Source organism: Chaetura pelagica, unplaced genomic scaffold (assembly GCF_000747805.2).
Source record: "Chaetura pelagica isolate M959 unplaced genomic scaffold, ChaPel_1.0 scaffold1098, whole genome shotgun sequence".
Lineage (NCBI taxonomy): Eukaryota > Metazoa > Chordata > Aves > Apodiformes > Apodidae > Chaetura > Chaetura pelagica.
The window spans coordinates 419,960-446,068 of record NW_009954179.1 but is presented as its reverse complement, the minus strand read 5'-3'; the positions used below and the strand labels follow the sequence as shown (position 1 = coordinate 446,068).

At 38.3% G+C, this 26,109-nt stretch overlaps 1 protein-coding gene across 1 annotated transcript in view; it reads left to right on the top strand.

The window, feature by feature from the left end:
• The window catches only part of CAMK2D (calcium/calmodulin-dependent protein kinase II delta), a 144,890-nt gene that overhangs the window by 68,596 nt on the left and 50,185 nt on the right, over positions 1 to 26,109 (top strand). Inside the window, exons 3-5 of the mRNA XM_010002853.1 lie at positions 14,553 to 14,607; positions 22,427 to 22,492; positions 25,231 to 25,303. Coding sequence (XP_010001155.1) covers positions 14,553 to 14,607; positions 22,427 to 22,492; positions 25,231 to 25,303 — 194 coding nt within the window. The remainder of the gene's footprint in view (positions 1 to 14,552; positions 14,608 to 22,426; positions 22,493 to 25,230; positions 25,304 to 26,109) is intronic.

Sequence of the window (26,109 nt, the reverse complement as noted above, 5' to 3'; positions counted from 1 at the left end):
GGGTACTGGAAGGAAAAGTCAATATTCAGTGAATACAGCTGCCTTCCTCTTGGGATGTTTTTGTTCTCTTCTAAAAAATACATCCACTTTCATGTCTAAGTATTGTGACATCAATTCTTAAGAAACGTGTAATTTGACTAAAATCTGTAACCAAGGCCTGACTTTTTGGAATGCAGTTTTTAATTGGTTGCAAGGCATGCATTTGGAAGTAGATTTTATAGGTTCAGCTTGTCTATGTCATGGCATGGGCAGAAATCCCTTTTCCTCTTGCTGTTCATATGCATCTTCTGCATCTCTGCCAACGGAATGCTCATTTAGTAAGAGACTTCATTTCATCTTAGATACTATATATTGAGAACAGCACATGGAAAATCTTGTTACTTACTAAAAATGTAAAATTTCACGCGGAAGATAACGAACAGAGGAAGCTGTGTACTGCTGTGGCACCAGGAAGCTGGCTGAACATCAGTCCATGGCTCAGTTCCAGGCTGGCAGCCATCCTCCTATCCATCCCCTGTCTTGTAGCAAGTGTTTCAGATGTCCTTTAGGGTTTACCCCACTCCTTCAAACATTTTCCTTTAAAAAGTCACAAATTCACTTTTTGTCATGGTGGGAGGCTGTTGTGTTGCTCTGCTCTGGAAGCTGTCAAAGCCATGGCAGACCAAAGCTGGCTGGACTGGTGTCTCCACTTTTCCAGTGCTGCAGCCCAGCACAGAGTGAATGATGCTTTTACCCTGCAAATAGCACTGATCTCCATCACTGACAGTGGATAAATATCTCCTAATTGCTCAGTTCAGTCTGATTTTTGCAGATTTCTGCTCTGAAGACTTTCTTACTCCTACAAAACTGCTAATACAGGGGTTTTTCCAGTTGATAGGGCTTTCATGATACCTCTCTCCTAGTCACCTTCCAAATTTGGAAGTTCTTTTTTTAGTGGCTTCACCAGTGTGCTAGAATTCTCATGTACTGTCCATGGGAATGTGCTTCTAATTTTAGTCTGCCCTCTAGATGTCTGTCTTCTTTAAATACATCCAGCTTCTCATTACAGCCACACTGGGCCAAGCGTGGCACTCTGCTCCTCAGACATGTGTGTCAAAGATGTCCTGTTATTGTGTTGGAATCAAATCCACAGCTTCTTCTCCAGTGCTGCAGAGCAGTGAACATTCATGTGCATCTGCAATTGTATAATCCAAGTAGTGCTTTTTAATTAATGCATTTGTTCTGCATTTATTTATGAGGTGACCTTGAGAGTCAGTGGTATTCCATCAATTTATTCTTGGTCTGATATTGATGGTGTTATTGCTAGGATTATGTTGAATTTGGCTATGCAGTTTTGCTGGAAAACAATTTGTTGATGCTTTAAAGTCATAATTGCAGCTGAATGGCTTGCAGCTACCTTCTGTAGGATATATATTTTGGGAGTTACTGGATATGCTAAATAAGAGGAATATTTAGAGAGATGCTTCAACTGCAGCTCGTAGTCTGGCTTTGTAAATACAGACTGGCTTCCAGCTCTCTGTTGCAGCTTCTCTCTCATCCAAGTTTGTGTGGGTTTTCACTGAGCTAATTACCATCTTACAAATGGTCCCATGGGACAGGACAAACTCTCTAATTTCCATTTACTGTGAGTCTCAGATTGAAAGACAATGGCAGTTTCAAGTTTGTAATCTGTGAAGTTAATATGTGTTCCCTGCTCTTTGTAAAACAATCTCTTTAAATCATTTGTGATCATCATTCACTTGTAAACTTGCTTATTAGGAAAATGATAGTGATTTATAGTTGTCTTCAGTTCTAGTAGCATGACTTACTGTGAGAGTTAGTTGATAGAGGGGGAAGGCACATTCACTCAGAAAATAATACAGATGGTTTTGATCCCAGCCCAGTGGATAGAGATGGAGTGAGATTATTATGGAAACACCCTGTCTTGGTATAGTACTTTGAATCTCTCAGTCTTACACTCTGTTAAGTTACTGAAAGCTTCTGCTGCTTACGTGTTGTCTTGGTTAATTGCAGAAGCAGTTGGTTATCTGGGTTATGGAAAATTTTTGTTCTCTGCATTTGATGCTGTCTGAATGTCAGCAGCATCATACCAATAGCTAAGAGGCCAATTATGAAACCTGCATTTTTTTTTTTTCCTTAAGACTTTTCAGGCAGTCTGCCTTTTCACATCTATGGTGACTATAAAAACAGATTTCTTTGCATCTTCACTGTAACCTCTGGCATAGTGTAAAGATACATCGGTTTGCTTTTTTATTCTACTGTTGTCAAAGAGCAGGTTAAATGAGTCATGCTGATACAATTAAACTAACAGAGATGCACACACCAGCTTGTTTAACGTCAGTTTGAATATCTCCACACCATGTTCACATTTGCAGTAAAGACATACCCTTGGAAACATGCTGTAACTATAACAAATACACATGAAAATATTTATCTGTAATTGTTGTGTTCTAAATCATGCCCAGCTAAGAGAGGGGGAAGTAGCAGCAGAAATAATTCTGCAAAATCTATAAACTTTGGTAACATCTCGAGCTAGTCAGTGTTAGCTGGAAGCCTCCCTTCCTGAGCTGTAGGCTTTGTGAGAAGCTCTTGTTGGGAGGAGGCGAGCTCTGCCACCTCTAATGAGTGGGTGATCAAGTCTGAGGAGACATTTGAGTTTTACAGCTTGCACTGTAGCCACAGTGTACATGGAGCTGCTCACTGGGTTGATAATGTTGCTCACATTCAGGATATTCAGGACCGATGCTGGTGAAAGAGGACACCGGGAGCAGAGATCTGATGCTATTTTAGGATTGTTGCATCCGTTTTAGGTCTTCTTCCTCAAAGCTGGTAACATAAAATCTAGGGACCTGACCGTATGAAAGTGGCTTTGCAAATCCGGTGTATTTGAAGATCACACTGATCTCTGTTGTCCATGATTGTAATGGTTAAATATGTCTAATCTGTCATGAGGAACTGGCAGTAGGAGTCACATTTGATGTAACACTTCCAGCACAATGGTACTTAATGTTGAACTTACCTCATACATAGAATTTTAGGTCTATCTGCATATAAAAGCTGCCCCAACTTAAGCAAAAACTGATTTATTTTTAAACTCATGTAGCTATTTTTTTGCAGCCATCTACTGTTCTGTAAACTGGGAAATTGTTCTAGTTTAAATTAGCTGATACTTTGTTTTAAGCTGAATTAAAAGAGTATAAACTTTGGGTTTATGCCAAGGTAATAACATAAACCAGAGCATTTTTCTCTTGCAGAGAAAGGTCTTAAGTAGTATTTGTAGAACTCACTCTACAGTCTCCAGTAAGTAATAAGGCAAAATAAAATCTCTTTGTGTATTCTCTTGTCATCTTCCCACTGAGAGGGACATCAAGAATTCCCCAAGGCAACTTTATTTGAAAATAAGTTAAAGCTTTTGTGTGTGTGTGTCAGAGCTAGGGTTTGGACTTGCTTATAAATCAAGTGGGGTGGGGATATTTTTATTTCTATTCCTGGTTGACAATGGTAAGAGGGGCAGTGCCATCCAGCAAGCAGGGCTGGGTTATCCCTGCCTGGGGAGCAGGTGGCTTGTCCTTCAGAGAAGCTAAAATAATGTTTAGGTCTCTTTTGGCTGTCTGTAATACATTTGTGTTTTGTAGTAAGAGTAATATTAAATTTTCCCCTTTAAAGGATATTTATTCCAGCTTGAAGTAAAACAAACTTTATAGTTACTTCTTGTTTACAAGGTTTTTAATGTAATTTTGGGGAAAAAAACAAAGCACCATAGCAGCTATTTCTGAACTAATGTATTTTCAGGAGATCAACGTGACACTAATGATCATTTTGGCATAAATGTATATAAGCAGAAAACTACATTCGAGCTATTTCATGCACAGTGTCTAACAAATAGTAGCAGATATTTGAGGCGAGAGCTCAGGAACCACTAGTCCCTATGTCCCCACAACAGCCAAGAGCAAGAGGAGCATTTCTCGCACATGGCACTATTACCTGTTTAATGTGTTAAATCTCAAAAGCAGTTTCTTCCCAGGGATTACACACAGATCAGACAAGCAACTTCCCTGCTCCAAATGGTGCACGGTTTGCCTGTTGCTTCCTCATCTTAGAGATTTGCCCCAGCTGAAGGGGAGAAGGATCCCACTTCAGAAATCAGTTGGGGAGCAGTTTCCCATTGATGTCCTGCAGGGTTTTCCTTTTCCCCCCATGTATGATGCTCAGGTTGGAAGCACACAGTCCACACCTGGAAGTGAGTCCATGACAGGGCATGTGCTGCAACATTTCCGTGATGCTGGGAGGAGATGCATCATGCTGGGCTCAGAGACCTGCTTCTTGATGGAGAGAGATAAAGCTCAGAGTCCATCTTGCCCAGTTCTGCAGCCTACAGAGAGGTTTTTTTTCTCTGGTTGGTGAGAAATGTTGGCAGATGGATGTTGCTGTGAGTTGAAGGAGGGAATTTTTCTGTCCCCCAGCACAGAAATGTTTTAGCAGTAAAATGTGTTGTGTTTTGTTTTGTATTTCTCTCTAAAGGCATGTCCTTGTTTGGGAAGTATTGTAGGTTATGGAAAGTTTTCACAGCTTAGCCTCATGGAAATATGTTTATGATTCTTTGTTATAGCTGGAAATTAAATCTACTGGGATTCCTTGATGACGAGTGTCAGGGATTTATTTCCACAGGGGTAATTATTCTTCCTTATTTACTTTAAAAAGGCAATTTGTGAAGCAGTTTTTTTTGTGTCTAGAATGAATACTGTGATATAAAAACACATTTGTGTGTATAGTTAACACTTATTAGAAGCTACTGTGGAAGTTGGTTGAATAGGCTTATTGACCTACAGGTCATTACGATCTGATTTATACAGAAATCAAAGGACAGACCATTTTTATGAAGGTAACAAGTCAAGCTGCAATTGTATAGATGTTCTTCTGAGCAACTTCAGGCAATTTTCAGATATGAGTATCTGAGTTGCCTTCATGAGAAGTTCTAGAGGAGTAGGTGATATTTCTTTTCTATGGTATTTCTTGAGTCATGCCACAGGACTACCATTTTCTGCTCTCTTTTTTGTTTAAAATCTTCAAAGTAGAGTGACTTTGTTTTCATAAGCTGATGCCTTGGGGCTTCCTCCTCATGAAAAGGGAGCATTTAAAAATAAACAAGCATACTTCTCTGAGTGCTCATTATATAAATTGTTATGTTTCTGCGTTGAAAGTTGAATTATGTTGTGTGGTTTTCCCAAGCTATTAATTTTAATTAATGTAACATCTCTATGTTAGAGTTTGTCCTTTTATTAGTTAACACTCCATTAAATTCTTGTGTAGATTGTCATTATTCATCTTGTTACATGTTCTGATGGATGCTAAAATGGCTAAAAAATGTTAATGCTTAAAGCATCAACACTGGCAGCTGAAACATCAGTTTGCTCTGAGCAAAAATTTCTGTCAGATTTTCTTGTAATGCATGCAGCTACCCTCATAAGGCTTCATCTGATGACACTTGTAGGGCTTTTTTGTTGTGTTAAAAGATCTTGTTAAACTTACAAAATCAACGCTCCAGCTGCAAAGAGGAATTAACTCAACCTGAAATACAGGACTTCTAGTAAATTATTATATGTTAAACAAAGACATCAAGATACAGGTGTACATTTTAGTACTGTGTTCTTCCTTTAAACAACTACATACAATATTGCTGTTTTCATATATAGATAATTACAGGTGTGTAACTCCAGCTGTTCCTTTTAACTTTAGGGCTATAGGATATGATTCCACAGCACTATTCTGTGCCTGTGTGCACACAAATGCACACACACCTGAGTTATGGTACACTGAAAAGCAAAAAAAATCTGTTGGTGAAAGAAAAAAGCATCAAGAGTTATTACAGCTGGAGACTGCTAAGACAATTATATAGTGTGGGGTTTTTTTGGGGTTGTTTGTTTTAATTAGGTAATTTTATTTGGGGTGTTTAATTTTTAGCAGCTAGGTTTCTGATGGTTAGGCTGAATCAGTTCTAAGTTTGGTTTGCTAGCACTTAGTGCCTGAAGCACGTGTAGAAGCTAGACCAGAGGGTCTGTCTTAGACATCACTGGTTACGAGTTGAGGAGCTGAGTGATACAGCTTCCAAATTCATTCAAAAGATAAACACGTGTCTTGGGGACAAATGCAGTCTTTCCAAATATTAAATTGCCTAATTATTTTCCTGTCATTTTTCATTATACCAGTACAGATGCAGAATAGGATTTTTTTTCTCGATGTATTGACCCTAAATAACCATGACGTTGCACTGTAATAAAAACGTGTTTATCTTTTGGGTGAATTTGGAAGCTGTATCATTTTCATTCGCTGTTGCTGAATATAGAGGTGTTAATAGCATGCACAGCACTGCTGACTTGCATAAATGCATTCAATGATAGTAAGTATTACAGAATTCCACTTGCCTACTTAAGAGCGTGGGGGAAGATTGTTTGCTTATGTATGTAGAGCATTACTCTATGTTTAATGTCTTTCAGAAATCAGCTGCCCTTGAGCGTTGCTACTGTACTCATCTTACCAGATTAGCCTCTAAGTATTTCAGATTGTTAGGTAACAGCTCTTGTTAATATTTGCAGAGTTCTTTCTACTGTAACTAGGCAGCATTATTATAGAGGGGCCCAGGCTTTGATGGTCTCAGAAGAATTGTATTGTATTTGAGGAAGGGTAAGGAGCAATCTCAGCTTTAACAGTAACACCTAAATTTCTGACTCTGAGTTCTTGCAGTGTGACCAGGGGGACAAGGACCCTTCCCTGCACACTGAGGAGCACTGCCTGGTATGATGGCAAGAGCCAAGTACTGCTCTGTGACATGGGAATCCCTCATCTTATAGCTCAGCAGGTGACAGTGGACCTCTTCTCCTCAGAGGAGCCTGGTCTAGTGCGAGGTCCATGGCAAGGGGGTTGAAACTAAATGATCTTTAAGGACCCTTTCAACCCAAACCATTCTGTGGTTCTATAACTTAGATACTGGACATTGGTCTGTTAATGGTATCAGAGATTCAGTGCCAAGTATCTGAGTATTTTTCCAGCTTTCATGCTAGGATTTATATAAATATATATATATATTTTATTTTTTTTTATTTTTTTTTTCAAAGAGGTATCTGAGGTGAAAAAAACAGGAGCTGTAGCCACAGTGGTAAGTACAGGATAGGCTTCAGCAGGGTTATTTTGTATTGAGTTTAGAGCCTGAGGCTATAGTTGTGACTGTGTTATGCTTCACTGATTTAAGGATTTGGGTTGGTCAGCAAAGATTGTTTAGACCATGCCTCAAGAGAGAGGAAATAGTGACAGTGATAGAAAAATGTGGAGCATTGAGGTAGATAGGATGAGGTTGCAGTGAAGATGGTTTTATGTTTTTTGAAGGAGGCAGATGTCTGGTCAGTGCAAACAGCATCACTCCTGAGCAGTGGTTCACAAGCTTGTGCATCCACGGCTCTGCTCCTATATGCAGTTTTGTGTTTATCATATTTAGCTTGGGATCTAGACTGAAAGCCATAGGATGAATTTTAACTTTGGTCTCAGTTCTTGGCACTGCTGTAATGACTTCTGGACTGGCACCCATGTGAGTTTCTGAGGAAGTTCTAGAAGTAACTTTATTTTCCTTCCCTTGTTGCCTTGTTTTATTGAGTAGAACACGAATGATGACACAGGATGACCTTGCAGGGAGATCTGAGTCCTAGCTAAGCCACTCCAGATCTTCCACTTCTCAGCTGAGCAGTTTTGCTGAGAACAAGGCCTTTGTTGTCAAGAGAGCAGAAAATGCTCAGAGACAAGTGTTTTGAAATAGAAAATTGAGTGGTTCAAATATTACCAAAACCTATGTCTGATTATACCTTTGCAGTGACTGAGCTTTTTTCAGTCTTTGTTTTACCTCTTTATCTTCAAATGCAACAGCTTACCTAGTGGCAGGCAGTTACCAATTCCTAGAAAACCCAATATTGGATCAACTCATTCCATTAAATTCCTTTCACTAGGTAATTAGGCTCATTTCTTAAAGTTGGGGGTTTTTGTCTTTGGTTTTGGTTGTTCAGTTGTGTTTTTTTGTTAGTTTGTTTTGGTTTTTGTTTTTTGGTTTTTTTTCTAATAAGACTGCTCAGCATAAGAGCTGCATAAATACTTTTGGAAGTGAACACGGAGGGAGAGCAGAACTGCCCTCTTTTCACTCTTCTTCCAGGAAGGCAGGAACTTGAAGAAATAATTTGCTTATTTCAGCAAATACAACTTAAACTTTTATGACATCCCAACCCAATTTAAACCTGAACTACTGGCAAATGACCTCTAAAACTTCCTAACAGTGCATTAATTCAAGGCATCTAGCTTCTGAGAGGTACAGATTCATGCTTTGGGGAGTCCATAGATCTTAATCTTTAGCACCCAAGGGAAAATGAGTGTCTGTAACTACATTGTCATTAACAATGTTATCCCTTTCCCTGCTCTGTTAATAAACACGATGAATGGGATTGCATGGAAGGAGTCTTCCCTGACAAGCAAATCTCTGCCAGTTGGACACCTCCCTCTGTGCACATTTGTTCAGCTGCTGCACTGACCATGGGCCATAACTTCTGTTTGAAATTCAGGCTTCTCAAATATTTTGCCTTTGTTAATGTGAATTAAATCAGATACCAAATTTATCAAAATTATTATCTTAGCAGTTTCACAAAAATAAATATTTTGGCCAATGGTTTTAGATATGATTAAATATCTTGACCCTGAAGTATTTTTATCTGACTGTATCTACTGTTTTGACTTGTCCCTTTGCCTGGAAGAATTTGATTTTCATTGAAAGTACATGAATATTATTATTTTATTTTATTTTTTCTTTACAACCAGAAAGTCAGAAAGGAGATGATAAGGTTGCTTGGTCATTATAACCAGCTTTCTGTAGAATAGACACAAAATACTATAGTTCAGAACAGAAATAAAGGAGATAATTTTACTTTTCAAATACAAACCTAATAAAATTAATAGCAGTTCTCCCTTAAATTATTATAATGATTATTGCAGATTGGTGATTGTGAAGTATTTCTGCTTAAATCAGTGCTGAAGCCAAAGGGATAATCCTGATCTCTTGCAGGCTCATAGTATTTTTCAAAAAGAAAGGGCTGTGTGCTCCCTGGATTCCTGTTAGGTGTTCCAAGTAATTTGCTGAAGAGCAACAACTTTGTTGTCAAAGGTTATTAAACACCTTCTCTGTAACCCACTGGAGGGGAAGGACTGCAGTGCTACAGCAGGAGGGGGGCGGAAATGATTCCTCTTTTGTCCTTTCTGCCATGTGATGTGCTTGTGCATGACAGCATTCATGAAAGAACTCCAATTAATAATCATTAGGTCTTACTACAGTCTTTTCAAAAAGATAAAGGGAACAGTTTCTACTGATGAATGCTTTTGTGTCTTTGGAGAAACAGGGACTGCAGTGTGGGTTACTGATGGGAGTTCTTATGTAGGATGAATAATCTTTGTAATTGCTGCTTTTTGGTTCATCGTGCCTGAATCCTGCCTGGTATCTGTGTGTAAAGAGCTATATATGCTGGAAATGAGTACACAAATACTTTTTGTAGTGAATCACCTCCAAAACTTTGTGAATAGCATCTCAACTAGTCACCACAACACCCTTTGCTTTTCCCAGTGAAGGCTGAGTCCCAGGCAGAATGCAGCAGCGGAGTCGGGGCTGTGCTGGACTTGCCTCTGGGCCATTGTGCAGCCTTTCCTCCAGATTGTCCAGCTGTCTTGTCTTCTCCACAGATCCTTCTCTTTTGCCCATGCTTATTTGAGATTTTCATCTAGCAGATTTACTGGCATAAAACCAGATCTCAACTGACCGAAGAAGCCAACAGAAGCACTTGCCAAAAGGCAGTTTAGATCTTCCCTGGCTGCCTCAGCCTGTTTTCTTTTCCAGAGACAATCAGGGGCATGTGATTTTGATTCAGAGAAGGATTTGTCCTGTCTCACTACTCTGATTTAGACATTTGGGAGGAAAGAAAAAGAAAGAATGTGATCCTTGAAGAAGATAACCTCATGGATGTGTCAGACTAGAATATGGCTAGCAAGGAAATAGCCTCACCAAGTTGAGAAAAAGCATCATCCATCCTCTCAAAGCACAGTCCTCTTCTAGTCAGAAGGGAGCCATGGTTCTGTGGTGACACTGAACAAAGAAATCCTCTTCTAGAACAGGATGTGACAATGCTGGAACACGTGCCATTTCAGGCACCTTCACATGCTCATCTGCATAGTGCCAGGGGTATGACAGATGCCTCCATCCAAGATAAAACTCTATTCTTATTCATCCCCTGTGACTTTGTTGCTTCAGGGTCAGAGTTTTAAAACTGTGCCTTAATTGCAGCAGGTTCATGTCAACTTCATTCTTACCTAGGAGATGGCTTTCTCAGAAAAGTAAGAAGGTCATTCAGTGTTTTAAAAATACATCAATAATTAAACAATACAGTCCTTTCTTCAGCAGGTTGCTATCAAATCCATGCTGCAGCAGTTGCAGGAGGTAACCATTAAAATTGAGTGTGGATGTGTATGAATATAGGTTGTTGATGGTTTTGTATCCACAAGTTCAAGGCAAGACTGTCTGGTTTTAATACTAAGGTAATATTTTAAAGGTGGATTTAATTTCCAAATCTTAGTATTTTATACTTTGTTTCAGTTCTCTAATGACCTTTCAAAAATCTGTTTTTCTATGTGCTTCAGAGCTCTTTGAAAGCAGTTGACAGCCAATATTCTGCCTCACCAGAAGTATTTGGTAGCACTCAATATCCCTACATGATAAGCAAAATCAAATACGAAGGCTTCTGCCTGTCTGAATACAGTATTGCCAGTGAGCAGCAGAAAGAGGAATGCTGCTTTGAGTCCAAAAAACATGTTGACAGGAAAACCACACTTTGAGTTCTTACAAATCTGTTTCAGGAACAGGCAGTTTCCATCAAAAGGTATCACTTGCTGTGTATTCAATCAAAACGTTTTAAATGTCTTTTTGAAGAGGCATCTGCAGAACATACTGGCTGCACTCCCAAGTTTACTGTTTTAAGGTTATGTTGCACCTCCTGTGAGATACCCAGGGATCTCTACTAACTCCCAGCGCTAATTTCTGAGCAGTCATTGGTTAGTACTGTCTTTGATGCTACTGTATGAAGCAGTGTATTCAAAAGCCAGATGTTTAGGGGTCTCTACTCTGAACTAGAAATTTCAGGAGACTGTTCTAGGCTAGTACTTGGTGTCTCATCTTACATTTGGTCTGCTTTAAGGAGCAATCATTTGGGGGTATTGAAATCTCAACTCAATGCAATCAGAAAGAAAATGGATTTTGGTTTGTTGGGTGGGTTTTTTTTTTTTTGTTTCTTGGTTGTTGTTTTTTTTAATAGATGAGTGACTGAAGACATGAATAAAGAATGTGTCTTTAATTTCCTAAGGAGACATTGCAAATGTGCTAGTGCAAAGATCTGGGAGATTCCTTTTTATTGCTGTTGCTACACAGTTAGTGTTTGATTAACTCTTCTTACACTTTTGGTGTGCTCCAATTTTTTAATCAATTCCATTTTATACTATTTGATATTTACACTATTTGGTTGCAGTATGTCCCTCTAAAGTCTATAAGTAGGGCATGTTTTACCACAGCAGCTATGTATTACCTTGGTCTTTTGTGCTCAAGGCTTGTACTTCATAAAAACTTAGGCAAATCTAAAATATAGAACCAGCCAAAACCACAAATTCTGATTTAGACCTACTTGGCTCTTCAGAATCATCACGAGCCTTTAGGCAGTGAGTCAGCCAAGAGCTGGTTTTCTCTTCAGTATTGTGTAAACACAAGATGTTTCCCTGGGCTAAATATTATTAAGGAAAAAACCTCATGTTTTTATTATTTTCTTTTTAAATGTCATGTATTGTATAAAAAATGATTAATACATAAAGATACCATATGCGGAAACCTTAAAATCCTTTTTTTTACACTCAGTTTTGAACATGAAGCATTTTTGGGGTACCCTGATATTTTTTATTTGGTTCCGTAAGTGATAATGATTTGGATCAAACTACTGACAAAGCTTCATGTATTGTGGTAAAATCAGCTTTTGAAATTGCCATTTCATTTAAAGTAATTAAGAAAAAATGCAGAACTCAATGTACAGTTCTATCATGATGTGATTTGCCTTGTTAAAATGCATGATTATGTTCTGCAGCTGACTAGTACACTCTGAGGGAAAACTTCAGATATGGCTATGTAGGTGTATGTAAACATGACATGGGGTATTAATCAAGAGGATGCTGTAAGTCTGTCAGCTTTGACAAGCACTGGAAAGGCTAATGACTTCTCTAGACAACACATCATTTTGCTTCTGGCAAGCCCTCTCATTCACCTTCTATTTTCCCAGAAATACCCTTTGCAGTGATTAATGACAGGTAGTTTTCTCACCGAGCTGTCACAGCCCTAGCACCCTCTCCTTTCCCTCACTGCCCACCCTTGCTGTCGGTAGCTGTGGCTGAGCACCTGCTGGGTGGTGGGTGCTCCCACTCCCTTCACTGCAGACACTTCCAGCTGTGGTGGTGGCTTCCACTGTGGGAATTCAACACAGGCTGGCGGGCATCAATCTGCCAGTAGATTGATCCCCTCGTAGCTCTTCACCATTCATAGTTGAAGTGGATGACAGGTAAGATTAGAGGGAAATAAATATATATCTGAGAGAAATATGAGCAAGAATATGGTTATTCCCTTTTTGACCCCATTGAGAAGTGTCAGTTAGCAGAAGCAGTTGATGGAGCTGGTAGCTGTTTGAGACAGACAAATCCTTTTTCTTCTTTGTTTTAGGGAAGGAAAAGCCTTTCTTACCTGAAGTCTGTCAGCTTTCCAGTCAGAGCTTACTTCCTTTTCAGACTGATGCAGTTGAGGCTTTAGTTCCTCACAGTTTCTCATCCACATTTCCATTAACAAGTTTCCAACCAACATACCCTTCACTGCTGCTAATCTAATTCCTTTCTCTGAGCAGCTTCACATGTTTCTAAGTTTGGGAGTTTGAGAGGGTTCTTCTATTTTTTGTGCGTGTGTGTTTTTTGTTTGTTTGTTTTGCTTTGTTATCAGCTTCCATAAATGAATGTAAAACTTTCTACAGTTCAGCGTTTAAGACCAACAAACCCCTAAGAATAAGCTTGCCATTCTCAACATTTCTTCTCTTCTTGCACTGATCTTTTCTTTGGCCTTCCACCATGAAAATACGCTGCAGGTTGGTGCATGGCCTGAATGAATGCAGAGAGTCAGAGCTTTATGGGTTCTGTCTTACAGAGGTATTAATGTACCCAGAATATCTTTCCTTTGTTTCATGGTGTGTTCTTATTTTGCTTAAGGAGTCTTAATGAGGGCCTGAGTTCTTTTGGAAGACTGTTCTCAGTGGTGTTGTGTGGATTTGGTTATTACCTGGTTGTCATTTTATAAGTGATAAGCAGCTTGGTTTGGGTTTTTTTCTTTTTAAGGGAATATAAATAAGTCATGTGCAAATTTTTTTACCTACAAGCATTTATTATTATTATGAAGATGAAGTTTCCAGTGAGCAGAAAGCTGGCTTCCAAAGAAGTACCTTATTTTTTATACTGTTGCAGCTGACTGGGTTATAGTGAAATTAGCCCCTGTTTCAATAGTTAACTTGTTTAAATATTTGTCTATTTTATCTCTCCTAAAATTGAAGGCATTTAATTAAAAGTTAGAAAAAGAGAAGGTCAAATTACACTAGGGACTGCAGACTTTATTTTTAATGTAAGTTACTTTTTAATGATCACTTAAGAAAGAATCTTGAATTATTAAGTGAATGTACACTTCTGCTTTCTATTTAATTTAGGGTAGTCTAATGCTTATAGTTTGCAATTATGCTTTCTCTTTCGAAATCAGCATCTATTGTCTGATCATGGAATTTGTTAACATAGCCCTTAAAGTTTGTTGTTCTGCTGAAATCTATGACTAATTATGGTTTCTTTTTTGGTTTTTTTCCCCCGTCTTGTTTTGTTTATGACTTGTAAGATATAATACTGCTGAGAAAACAGTTGTGTGACATTAAGAATACTGCCTAAGATAATAAAAGTCCAGTGACTGGAGACTCCTGCGTTTGCTATTTAAAAGATTGTTTGAAGGTCCTGCCCAGGAAAAGGGGATTTTAATCATATTAGCAAAATATACTAACATGAAGTCTGACTGTGCTTTTAGTATGAGTTCAGTCACAGTGTGTGGTGTGTGGATGTACCCATACGTGCAGGAGGTGGTAGGAAATGCCTGCAGGGTTCTTTTGTAGTACAACAGGAGCTGAGCTCCTCGAAAAATAACTGTACAAGGACCTGCACACACAGTCTTTTGGTTGTTTCTCACCTTATGAAAAAGACTATTGTGAGGGTAGAGAATTTTTTAAAAAGCAACAAACACAGGTGAGAACACACACAGATGCAATACCAGCTCTACAGTAGAATTAAAATCCTCCCTTCTCCCCTCAGATCCAAGACAGGCTGTAAAGACATGAAAAAGATGACTGATGTTTATCTTTTCTTCCCCGTTTCAATAGTGCGGCTTCATGACAGCATATCAGAAGAAGGATTCCATTACTTAGTCTTTGACTTGTAAGTATGTGTTTTGCATATGTTTAGCATGTTGGTGATGTGGTATTCAAACTTCTTGATGTAAACACAAGCTCACAAGATAAATGTGTGGTTCTGATGCAATGTGTTGGGCAAACAGAGCTGGTAAACAGAGCTGGAAGGATAGTAACATATTAGGTTGTTTGCATATGCAGGAGCTGATTTGTGTGTGTCACTCAAAGAATTCCATATAAAACTTTGAATAAATAGGGCCACTGTTGAAGTGGATTTTAATATGAAATGTGTGTATTTAAGTAGAAGTTACATGATATCTGCCAAAGTTAAGCAAACATAAGACCTGGAAAAAGTAATTTGCTGCAAGCCAGTTGGCTGTAAGGGAAACAAAAAAACATGTGGAAGAATAGTTTCTCCTCAGAAAATTTCCAATACTGAATTGAAAGGTAAGCCAGAGTTTCCTAGAGGGAGACTCTTTCAGTATATTATTCCTGCTTCATATCATACTGATATATGGAATCTTGCATTTTTATGCCATTCAGAATGTAAAATGCCCAGCATATGGCAAGGAAGTTTGCTATGTATTTCCCATCTTGCTTCAGGAATTTCAGTCCTGTGAGCTGTTGATGTAGTGACTGTGAATGTGGAGCTTGTTTCTTCAAGATCTGGCTGTTCACTGGAAGAAGGGATGGTGACAAGATGAATGGTGTCTCAGACTCTGAAAAAGAGATACCGATCTTCATTCTTCCCTAGAACAGCCAAACTTTTCCACTCACTTGAAAAATGACTGCTTTTGGTTCTGGGTATGGGCAAACATGAATGTTAAGGAATTGACTGGCAAAACTGGCTTATTTAAGTAATATTATCTGTTTCAGATGCAAATTTTTCCAGGACAGTTTCTGTTTTTGACAAACAACACCCCTCTCCCCCAGGAGCATTCTTAGGCCCAACATGGTTTTGTTGGTTAGAATGAGAGTAAAAATGTGAAATAACTAATTACTGAGCATACAAGCTGAAATATTTGTCAGCATAGGTACATTAGAATCTGGATCTTCCACAATTGTGTGCTTTCCTGTTCAGGGTACATTCTGTTTTACTTTCTGATTTAATTTTTTTGAAAGAAATCTGTGAAGACTTGTTTGAGACTAGATTTCAGACTTGCTATACAAAAATATTACATAGTCTTTCTGCAGTGAGGACATTCAGGGTTCAGTACTCAAATCCTAACTGGGCTCAACAGAACTTGTATCTGATTTGCATATTTTCCAGGTAAGTGCTCTGGCTGCTGGCTTGGAAGTGGCTCTAGGGAACAACATGCATATTTATTCTCTGACATGCACCGAGTTTGTTGTTTGGGTTTTTTGTTTGTGGTGTTTTGTTTTGTTTTAATGGCTACAAAAGAGATCTTTCTATGTGGAAAAATCTTTTCAATCCTGAACGTTTCCAAGAAGTGGAAGCAGAATTCTTAGTTCTAGGGACAATATCCCTTTTATAAAACAGTTAATTTTTGTTGTACTGCTGTACTGTTAGAAACTCTTGGCCTACTCTGGTTGCAGTTAATCCACTTCTGCCTTAAAGGCAATATATAATGCCAGGCATATCTCAGGAGTTATGATTGCAATGTGAACTAGAAGGCATTTGAACAACTTCAAAGTTGTAGATACCAGTATCTGTATCTCAATAGTAACAGAACAAATAGAAGCCTGTATTCTGCAATAAAAATTAATGCCTAACCCAAAGATACTGTCTTGGCAGAAAACCTGGTTCTGCAGGAAGCATTCTGCACTGCCTGGAATTTACTCTCTTTTTTCCCCTCAGTCCCATTCAGGACAAGCACAAGAACAGACTCAAATATATGCTGTTCATCTGTGATGCTCTGTGTGCTTTTGTTTTCCATCCTCTTCAAAGAAGGAAGACTTCAGCATATATGTACAGCTTTTTATGTTTCCATCATGTGGTTTGGGTTTTGTGTCAAAATTAACTATTTTGAAAAAAAAAAAAAGAAAACAGATATCTAACTGGTAGAGGAAGTGACTATACTTACTGATAGTTGTCTTTGGAAAAGCAACGTGTTGCATTCCTGAAGAACTTTTGCCTAATTAGTAAGGATGGTTCTTCACAATTAAATAAATTTCTGCTTTAATGCTCACTATTTGTTAGTGGAACTTCATCTTTTTTGGCAGTCACAAGTATGTGGGTTAGTGGGGCTTGTTTAAAAGCACATGAAAGAGCTGCCACAAAAGAGGTACTGTTTGTACTTCTGTAATATTAAGGCCAAGTACAAGCTTATTTATTTATTTATTTGCTTTTTACTCAACAGGAGCCTGACTGTGGTATAACTCTGTCACTCCACCCACGCCTACCATCATGTCATTATCTTAATGATTTCTTTCAGACTGTGTGGGATACAGTATGACTGTTTCTTTAGAATTTTCTTTTAGACTGCCTCCCACATAAGAAAGCGAAGAGGGAGAGGGCTTTTTCTGAAAGCAGGAAAGAAACATCATTATCACTTTCTGTGTTGAATTTCTAATAATCTCTTATGAATTAATGTCACAGAGATGTCTGCAAGCTGAAGAAAAAGCCTGTTGCTTCACTTGTATACCTCAGTAATAGTTGTGCTTTTATCTGGAGAAAAATGAGATTAATATGTACTCTGTTACAAGTGTGCATTCAGGTGAAGAGTGCTAGTGTCAAAATGGGAAGGTGGAAGTCTTTCAAAACCCATGTGGGAAGTGGACATGGAACAATGAAAGATGCACTTTGTGATGAAATGGGCTATTGGGGTGTTCCTGTAAGAAGCCCTACATATGAGAGAAACAGATACACTGAAGTATACACAGATCATTCATATATATACATATATATGAAACTATAATTTAGTGTTGGTTGCTGACACTCCACCTCTGAAATCTAGACCTGGAGGTGTCATTCTGGAGTACCATAGTTGTTCTGCACTTTACTAGGCACGATAGTCATTTTCAGGGACTTGTTGATGTTGCTTCTGAGGCCCAAAGGCATCTTACTGGTCTACCAATGTTGCTGCTATGAATTTTAGAAGATCAACCAAGATAGCCTTTCTGTGACACTCCTCCCAGCAAAGGACTTCCTCCTGTTGTTTTTCTCTCACTAGATATAGTGATTTGTGGATTACTCCAGTGTGCATAGTAAGATTAGTAATGGACTTAATGAAATTTCTTACTCCCCTTGCTGGTTAAGGCACCTGTAGTTAGGATTTGCATCTCTCTATCAGCCCATTGCAGTTGCTAAGCATGAATGAGATTGTCTTCAGTGCTAATGATGTTAGATGAGTTCAAATCAATCAGTTCTGTCAGTATTAATTGCTGTATCTGAATGGAAACAGCTGTATTACTTGAAGGCTCTCTTGTGCAAGTCAATGAGATTCTCTTTTTTCAGTGTCTCCCATTTTAATGCACTTGATGAGATGCAACAATTGGTACATTGAGAATCCTGGTGTTGCTGTCGAATTCCAAGTGGAGGGGCAGAACTGTGTAGAAGGCACAAAAATAATAACAAAAGGCTTGTAGCAGAACAATCTTCAGCTAGGCTAAGTGCCTGAACCTTTCTTTTTCAGAAGCAGAAAAGTTACAGATAAATGTAACATTTATATGGCCACTGTAATTTTGTAAGAATGCTTCCTTGCACCTTCATTATGCAAACAAGGAGAAAACACTACCAGTGTGATCATCAGCAGAGGCTTTTTTAGCCAGCTTTAATAATTTGGGAGTTTCTTTTAAATATCTTCTTAAATATGTACATTTTCCTAATCAATTGATTATGGTCAACCAAGTTGAGAATTTTTGTTTGATACAAATGTTTGCAATAAAAAATGTGGCATTAAACACTGAAAATGCAGCAGTTTATTTTAGTAGAAGGTCAGTTGAATGAAGCAGTTAAAAACTGCTTCTTCCTGTACCTCCTCTGAGAGATAAATAGAAATATCATCCTTCGAACATTAAATCCTTCTGCTTGCCCCTCTCTCAGCTGTCTGAAAAACACACCTGGTGCAGAGGGCCTTGGCCTACATGCTGGTTGTACTTTTGTTTCAACAAACCAATGTGTTTTATCTGTTGCCATTTCAGTATGCTCTTCAGAAAATTACAAAAGAACAAGAATTTCTGAGAACCAGTGGTTTTTGATTTGTACCCTGAAAGTTGCAAGAGCACATGTCCTCAGTGCCCTGTCATCAAATAGGACCTCGCTGAAGGTGACCATATGTCTGTATCAGAAAGGCATTGAGATCAATTTACTCCCCATTTTAATCTCCTCAGAAGAAACTAACTTGACAGCTCTTCATGTAGCTTTATGTGAAAGACCAAAGTTGTTTGTGTTGGGTTTGCTAGTTTTGTTTTGTTGTGTTTTTTGTTTGTTTTGTTTTGTTTTGTTTTACCCTCTGCTTTACAATCTTCATTTATATTGTGTGTAGCCTACCTGGATATATTTGTCAAACTAATTATTATGTTAGTTCTAATTTAAGTATACAGCCCAGACTCTGTGCATGATTTCCTCCCCACCCACATGGTGCCATTTCTCTGATTTTCATTAATTTATCCTGGGGGAGGGGGAGAAAGCTTAACAGAAACAACAGTCAAACTCTAGAGAAGTCCTCTATTTTAATTTCCTTCCGTAATTTGATGTCAGAGATCAGCCTAGGTATTTTTGTTGATCAGGAAAGCCTCCAAGAGTTCAGATTTCAGCCCACCTCTCCGTGTAAGGCTGGGAAAGGAGCAGGAGCACAGAGCCATGCATTCCCTGAAGAGTGTGTCACACTTGCCTTTCAGGTCATGGCTTTCACTAGGCAAAGAGAACCTCCTAACCAAGGATCTTTTTTATTTGTGTAGTTTGTATTCAGGCTCTTCACTAGCCGTCATGTTTCTTTATTGAAAATACTGAGGGGAAAAAAATCCACCTAACAAGGAGAAGAATTGCTTTGTATCCACTTTGGTATTAAACTTAATGGCGTATAAAGAGTTTATTGGTAACTGCTCTGTTTTTTATTTGTAAAATTGGTGGATAATGGAGGCTGGTAAAGATCCCTAGAGATTATCTGGTCTTAAACCTCATTTCAAACAAGGTTCAATTCAATCAGGTTGCTCAGGGATTTGTCAAGGTTAGAACTTCTTCAAGGATGGAAATGCCACAACCTCTTTGAGCAACTGGTGCATAGTAAATAATGATAATAACAAGAAAGAGGAAAAAATCCTTTTATTTAGTTGGTATTTCCCAGCTTTTCAGCTGATCTGTTCTATTGCACTGTCTCTGCATATTCTCCCATTAGAGGGTTGTAGAGAGCAATGAGATCTCCTCTGAGCCTTCTCTATGGTGAGCACACTCAGGTATCTCAGCCTCTCCACATGCTTCCAACTTCAGCCATCTCGGTGGCCTTCCATTAGACACAGTTCCTTGTGTCATTGTCATTGGTGCACTGGGAAGCCCAGAAGGGGACACAGGACTCCCAGGTGGGATCTGACCAGTGCCAAATGCAAGGGAATGCTAACTTCCTTCAGTCTGCTGGCTTGTCCCATGTCGTGATGCAGTTGACCTTTTTTGCTCATGATCACTTAATAAGCAAAAGCCACCAGCAATTTTCTCAATTAAAATGATTAAAAGTGGCTTCATCCTGGCTTAAACCAGGACAGAGTCAGAGGCTGAGAAGTTCTGTCCTTTCCGAGTCACCTAGCTGCCTTCCTTTATTACTGCCATTTAGGTGCCTTCTGAGAATTATTCCTAGTGTATCCTTCGGAGTGACAGGGCATGGGAATTGCTGACTGATGTTTGGTTGACACTGAAATTCACCTGCTCTCTTGCTTTTACTTTTTCATCATTCAACAATGGTTGTGAGTGCCAGGCAGGTGTTTGGTGTCAGCAAGTAAGAATGTATATCCCCTTGTTTTCTCCATGCCTGAGAGGAACAAGCATCAGCTTGGTGTCCCCTCCCACTGAAACACACACATTGATGGCAAAAGCTTTTTCTTTTATCTTTTAGCTTGGATCAAAAAATAAGTGTTCTAGGGAAGAAAAAGATCAAAGGATGCTTTGTTTTTTTCATTCATCACAAAGTGAGAATTATTCCTCTTTGCCAGAAATGTGGTAGACAAATATATATGCAAAAAGGAGATATCAAAGACTGTCAAAATATGTAGCAATCAAACATTTTGTGTTACAGCAACCAAAGCCAGTTTCTGGAGGGTAGAAGAGAAAAAGAAAAAGAACAGGAATACAAATTAGGCAACCAGCTATTTTAGCTCCTCCAGATTTTATTGCAATATTTTTTATAAAATAACATTCTGATACCTGAAAGTGATTACTTTCAAAGTCAGTAAGGTGTGAACTCAGAAGAAGGATGCCCAAATATAAATGGAAACATGGAAGTAAAGTTCTTTAGCTGCCTTCTCCAAAGAGAAGCTGTGCTGCTTGTTGAGCACATCGTTTCTGTTGTCATTTAATGCGACTGAATAACTAGGATCTACAATGAATGTTAGTACAGCAATTTGTAAATGTGTGTTATGATTCTGAAGATTCCATTTATCCTCTCTTAATTTTTTAGTCCTGTTGCACTTCATTATGTTCAGTAGTAACTGTATTCATTGTAGTATGTATAGATTTTTAAGCATCTTGTAACCCACTCTAACCTTTATGAATATTATGTGCTATAATGAAAATTCACTGCATTCAACAGTAATGAAATTGTTCTCCCACCTAGGAATTAAGTATGCTGGCTTTTAGTAGGTAAAGGTTTTGGAAAGCAGGAACTGGGCAAACTTGTGTCCATTAAAGGCTGTGTGTAAGGGCTCTTATTAGGCTGTGCACTTAGGTGATCCACATTGTGTGCATTTTCAAGGCTTGCATCTGTTTTCATCTGTTTAATACAGCATCTGAATATATGAAGATCTGCCTTCGAGTGTGAAATGATGTCACTATATTTTATAAAAGAGAAATGTTAAAAATATAGTACAGGAAGGGTGTTCCTGTTTGAGTTCACTCTCTTGTTGACACAGGCAGAAAAGTTTTATTATTATGTTTAAAAGCTCATCAATCTTTACCTTAAAAATAGGGCACCAGTCTCAGTTACTTTACCAAAAGCTGTTTCTTTACACCAGATTTATGACTGTTAGAAAACTCCTGATTTCAACCCTATATTTTCACAGGTGCTGTGTGCTTATTTACTGTTGTACCAATATTGTCCCCTACAACTCTTCTCTATGGAGAATTCTTCCTTTGTCCTATTAGTGCCTCTTGCATTATTTGAGCTGGCACTTTCAGTAAACTGTTCCTATTTCTTGACAAAGATAACTGAAAATTTTCAAGAAAATAAATCTCCCATTCAATTGCTTCCCTGGTACAAGGGTACATCTCTGTCATGTTTTGGCCTATACCTAAAGACCCCCTTCCCTTTTTAGCATTATGCTGTTCTCCTTTCTTATATCTGTCTTACGTTGTGCAGTTCTCAGTTTATCCTGAACTCTTCTGAACTTCACCCACAATTTTCCCTTATTTTTTTATTGGGCAGTTCCCTTTATTCTTGTAGTTTTACTACTTATTTTTTACATCCTTAACTGATGTATGGCATCTTGTCCAATTAGCTGCTGCTCTTTGCTTTTATTTTCTATTTATGATTGTTCTTCCATCACATCCGTTTTAGTCCTGTAATGATTTGGATTTACAAAACTTCCACTTCAGTTCCTTCCCTGTGCTGGTCAAGACCTCTTGCACTTCTGTACAAATATGTCAGTTATTCCTTTCTGACTTCTCCCTGTCAAGTTAATTTTTAAGGTGCACATTTTCACTTCTGATATCTCCTTTCCCATCTTCTTTATTCTAACAGAGTCACTGGAGGTGAATTGTTTGAAGATATAGTTGCTAGAGAATATTATAGTGAAGCAGATGCCAGGTAAGTAATTTGTTTTTCTAATGTTGTCTTTAGTAATTACTTAATAGTTACTTAATTATCTCATGGTTTTTGGCATCAGTTTCCCAAGAACAGTCTGTGAGACTCTGGGATTCCTCCTAGAATGCTCTTAGACTTGGGAGGGGACAGTTTGGTGTTTTGAGCTCATGACTGTGTGGTGGTGAACTCATATGGAGTCTGGATATCCGCTGATATGAAAAAGGTGAAATTGGATCTCAGTTTGTTAAAATCTTTGTCAGCTTGTGAAGTTGTTAGAATCTTACCCTATTTTCTCTTCTGCAAACTGGGCATAACATTTCAGCTATCTCATATAGAGATTCCTATATTTGCTGATCAAAGTTTGCAATGTATGTTGGTCTTGAGAGAGTTTTGCATTAAACACATTTTTGTTCTCAGTCCAGAAATACTAATTTCCTTTTCATATTTAAACATTTTTGTTGTGTTTCATCAATAAGTAATTATGCTGTGCATCTCATAGTCTGAGCTCAAATACAAATCTCTAGCAATTTTCTGCAAGTGCTTGTTGAAAAATTGAAGAAGTTGACAATTATCATAATTTGCATGCTGGCATAAAGTATCAGGGCCATTTTTCCATCTCAGAATCTGTTTGCCCTCATGTAATAATATGACAGGGTGCTAAGCCAGCTCATATAAACTAGAGTAGTACCTAGAAGTGTTGGACCAGATGATTCTTGAGGTCCCTTCCAACCTGGCATTCTATGATTCTATGATATATCAAGTATCCTCATATAATTATGCATCTCAAGTGTTGTGGTCAATTGCTTTGAAGAAAATACATTCTACCACTACACCTTTCTCACAAAACTGATCTCAAAGTAAATTTAAAGAATCCTCATATTTTTGTGTGTTCATAGCCACACTCCACCATTGATACGTATTTAGTACATATAATTTTCAGTTATTCCTTTACATTTAGAATTAATTGGCTGATGACCAGAAGGCATTATGTGTCCCTGACAAGAGCAGCAGGATAACGATGGGCAAGCAAGAAGTTACTCTGAATTTTAGGAAGCTTCCACTGTTTGTTGCTCTTACTATTTTCTGTAGGAATGGTAGCAGTCATTACTTTAAGCATTTATATGTGGAACAACACATAGCAAAATACAATGGAGAAAACAAAATTAGTTATTTAGATGGGATGGAAAGAGAAGAGCTATGTTTAAAAAATTTCTTTCAATTATTTTTTGCCTGTTGCGATTCAAGCAAAAATTCTAATATTGATGCCAAAGGCCAACAAATGGTGTCAGTGTGTGTTTTTTAAATACTTGTGATTGAAAAGGTAAAATTACAATGATTTTTCTTTTTTTTTCTGTTCTACATTTATGACATATTGGAAGGGGCTGTACATATATATATATATACAGGATATATATATATATTTACGATTTTATATATTCAGTATAAACCTGATCAACTAAGTGAAATATCTAGTTATCACGCATCTCTGTATTTTTATATATCTCTCTATATATTTATTGCTCTCTGTGTGTGTATGTGTATATATATATAGTGTGTGTGTGTGTATCCCTATAGAAATAGTTAATGGACTTTCTGGATGCATATCCTAGGACTAATGATACTGGTCTGCTCCTGCAAGCCCTTACTCACACGAGTAGTCTTTACTCATACAAGCAGTCCAGCTCAGTGAGTTGTGAACTACTCGCTTTAAGAAAGGGTTTTCAGGCTTGGGCTCCAGTTACTGATTTATGACCATTCCTTCTGAATTCCATGGTCAAAACGTCTTGGATGAGCAGTATCGAATCTTTGGCCCTTGACTACTCTGTATTACTTACAGTCACTGATGTCTGCCACAAGGATATCTTCCAAAAAAATTTATAACCTCTTGTGGTGCCAACAAACCCTCTGAAAAAGTTCCAGTGCTCTAAAAGATGAATATTTGAGTTCTGCTTTTTGGCATCGTAAGTTGGCCAATACTTGCAAACCTGGGCATGGAAAAATAGGTGCTAATTAAATTATTTAAAGCACTGAAATAATTTATTTGTCGTACATTTTTAATGTGGATTTCCATTTCATGAGTGACTCCTAACTAAGCTAGTGCTTCATGGTATTTTTACATGAAAATGCATGCCACCTTTTTGAATGACTTGGCTTTCCTCCACTAATAGTTTTAAAGAAACCATTAGATGCAAAATGAGAAATGTTTTGCGTTTCCTTAGCTTTTGACTTTGTTTCATTTGGGTTTTTTTTCTGTGTATCGCTTCATTTCTGAACATTTTCTTGTTTCAGCACTTACTGTAATGTTAATTTCACTGTGAAAACTTTGAAAAGCAAAACATATGACTAATTGTTTTATTGCCTCCACTTTGGTTTTGCTATGGCAGTTTTTGGAAACTGGAAAAAGCTTCCATAGTGCTGAATGAAAAATGCGACCTAATTATTCTGTCTCATGGGTGTCATATGTTCCATGTTAAATGTCTTTTTTGCTTTGGTTTTGGTTATGTTTTTTTTTGTTTGCTTTTTTTTTTGGGGGGGGGATGCTTTATAGCTGAAAATACCTCTATAATCAACAGTGTTTTGTTCGAGTTCAGTGTGCAACCAAGACTTGTGTCAAGAAGGTGTAAAATTGTTTTTCTTCTTTACACTTTTAATTTTTTTAAAGTTTTCTTTTATTTTGTATTTAATGTGATTATGTGCCTTTAAAATGTTCTCCCTTCCATTCTGCCCTTGTATCTTTGCAGTCATTGTATACAGCAGATTCTAGAAAGTGTTAATCATTGTCATCTAAATGGCATAGTTCACAGAGACCTGAAGGTCAGTATCTGGTGCCCATCAATTGGATATAAGAGTTTTGGGGTGTCTTGTTTTTTTTTCTGCTGGGCAGGGGCAGAGGGTGGGATGTCTGCAATGTTCCCTTGCCTATCCTACTCACCCTGAAAACAACCAGCCAAACAAATAATGCATGATGCCTCTTTCCAGTTTGCAAGTCTACAGGCCTAATATACATCATGGCAAAAGGGGGAATGGTTGCCAAACAAACGGTCTCCTTCCAAGGCGCTGGATTTATCCCATGCTGTCGAACGTGTCTGGTGTTCTATTCAGGCTGTCCATGTATCGCTGTGTACGCACATGGAGGTGAATTTTGGCTGTGATGTATGTCAGCTTGCAGATGTAAACGCCACTTCTGTTCTGAGCCCTCGGGTTCTGCAGCAGCAGAGCAACCTGTCGCACGCTGCTGCACTCGAGCCTGACGAGCCCTCAGGCGAGCGATGCGATTTGCTGGCTAAATTGGACCCTGAGAACTTCCTGACTGACCCCAAACACTTCACTTGGAGTGGTGGTTGGTTCGGTTGGGGTTTTTTTTGTTACCTCAATGGCTGATACCATTTCTATTAAGGAGGAGAAAGCACAGAGGATGCCAAATATTTCGTACCACCGCATCAACAAACGATTGGCAAAATAATCCATATGCTCTTTGGGCCGTTTTCCTTCAAAAAAAAAGAAAAAAACGCCCTTTGGAAAAACACAAACCAAAATCAAACCCAGAACCAACCCAGCAGCTGACCCCACGCACATCTGCAGGGCTGGCCCCTTGCTGCCAGCCCCGTGCGGGGTGCCTG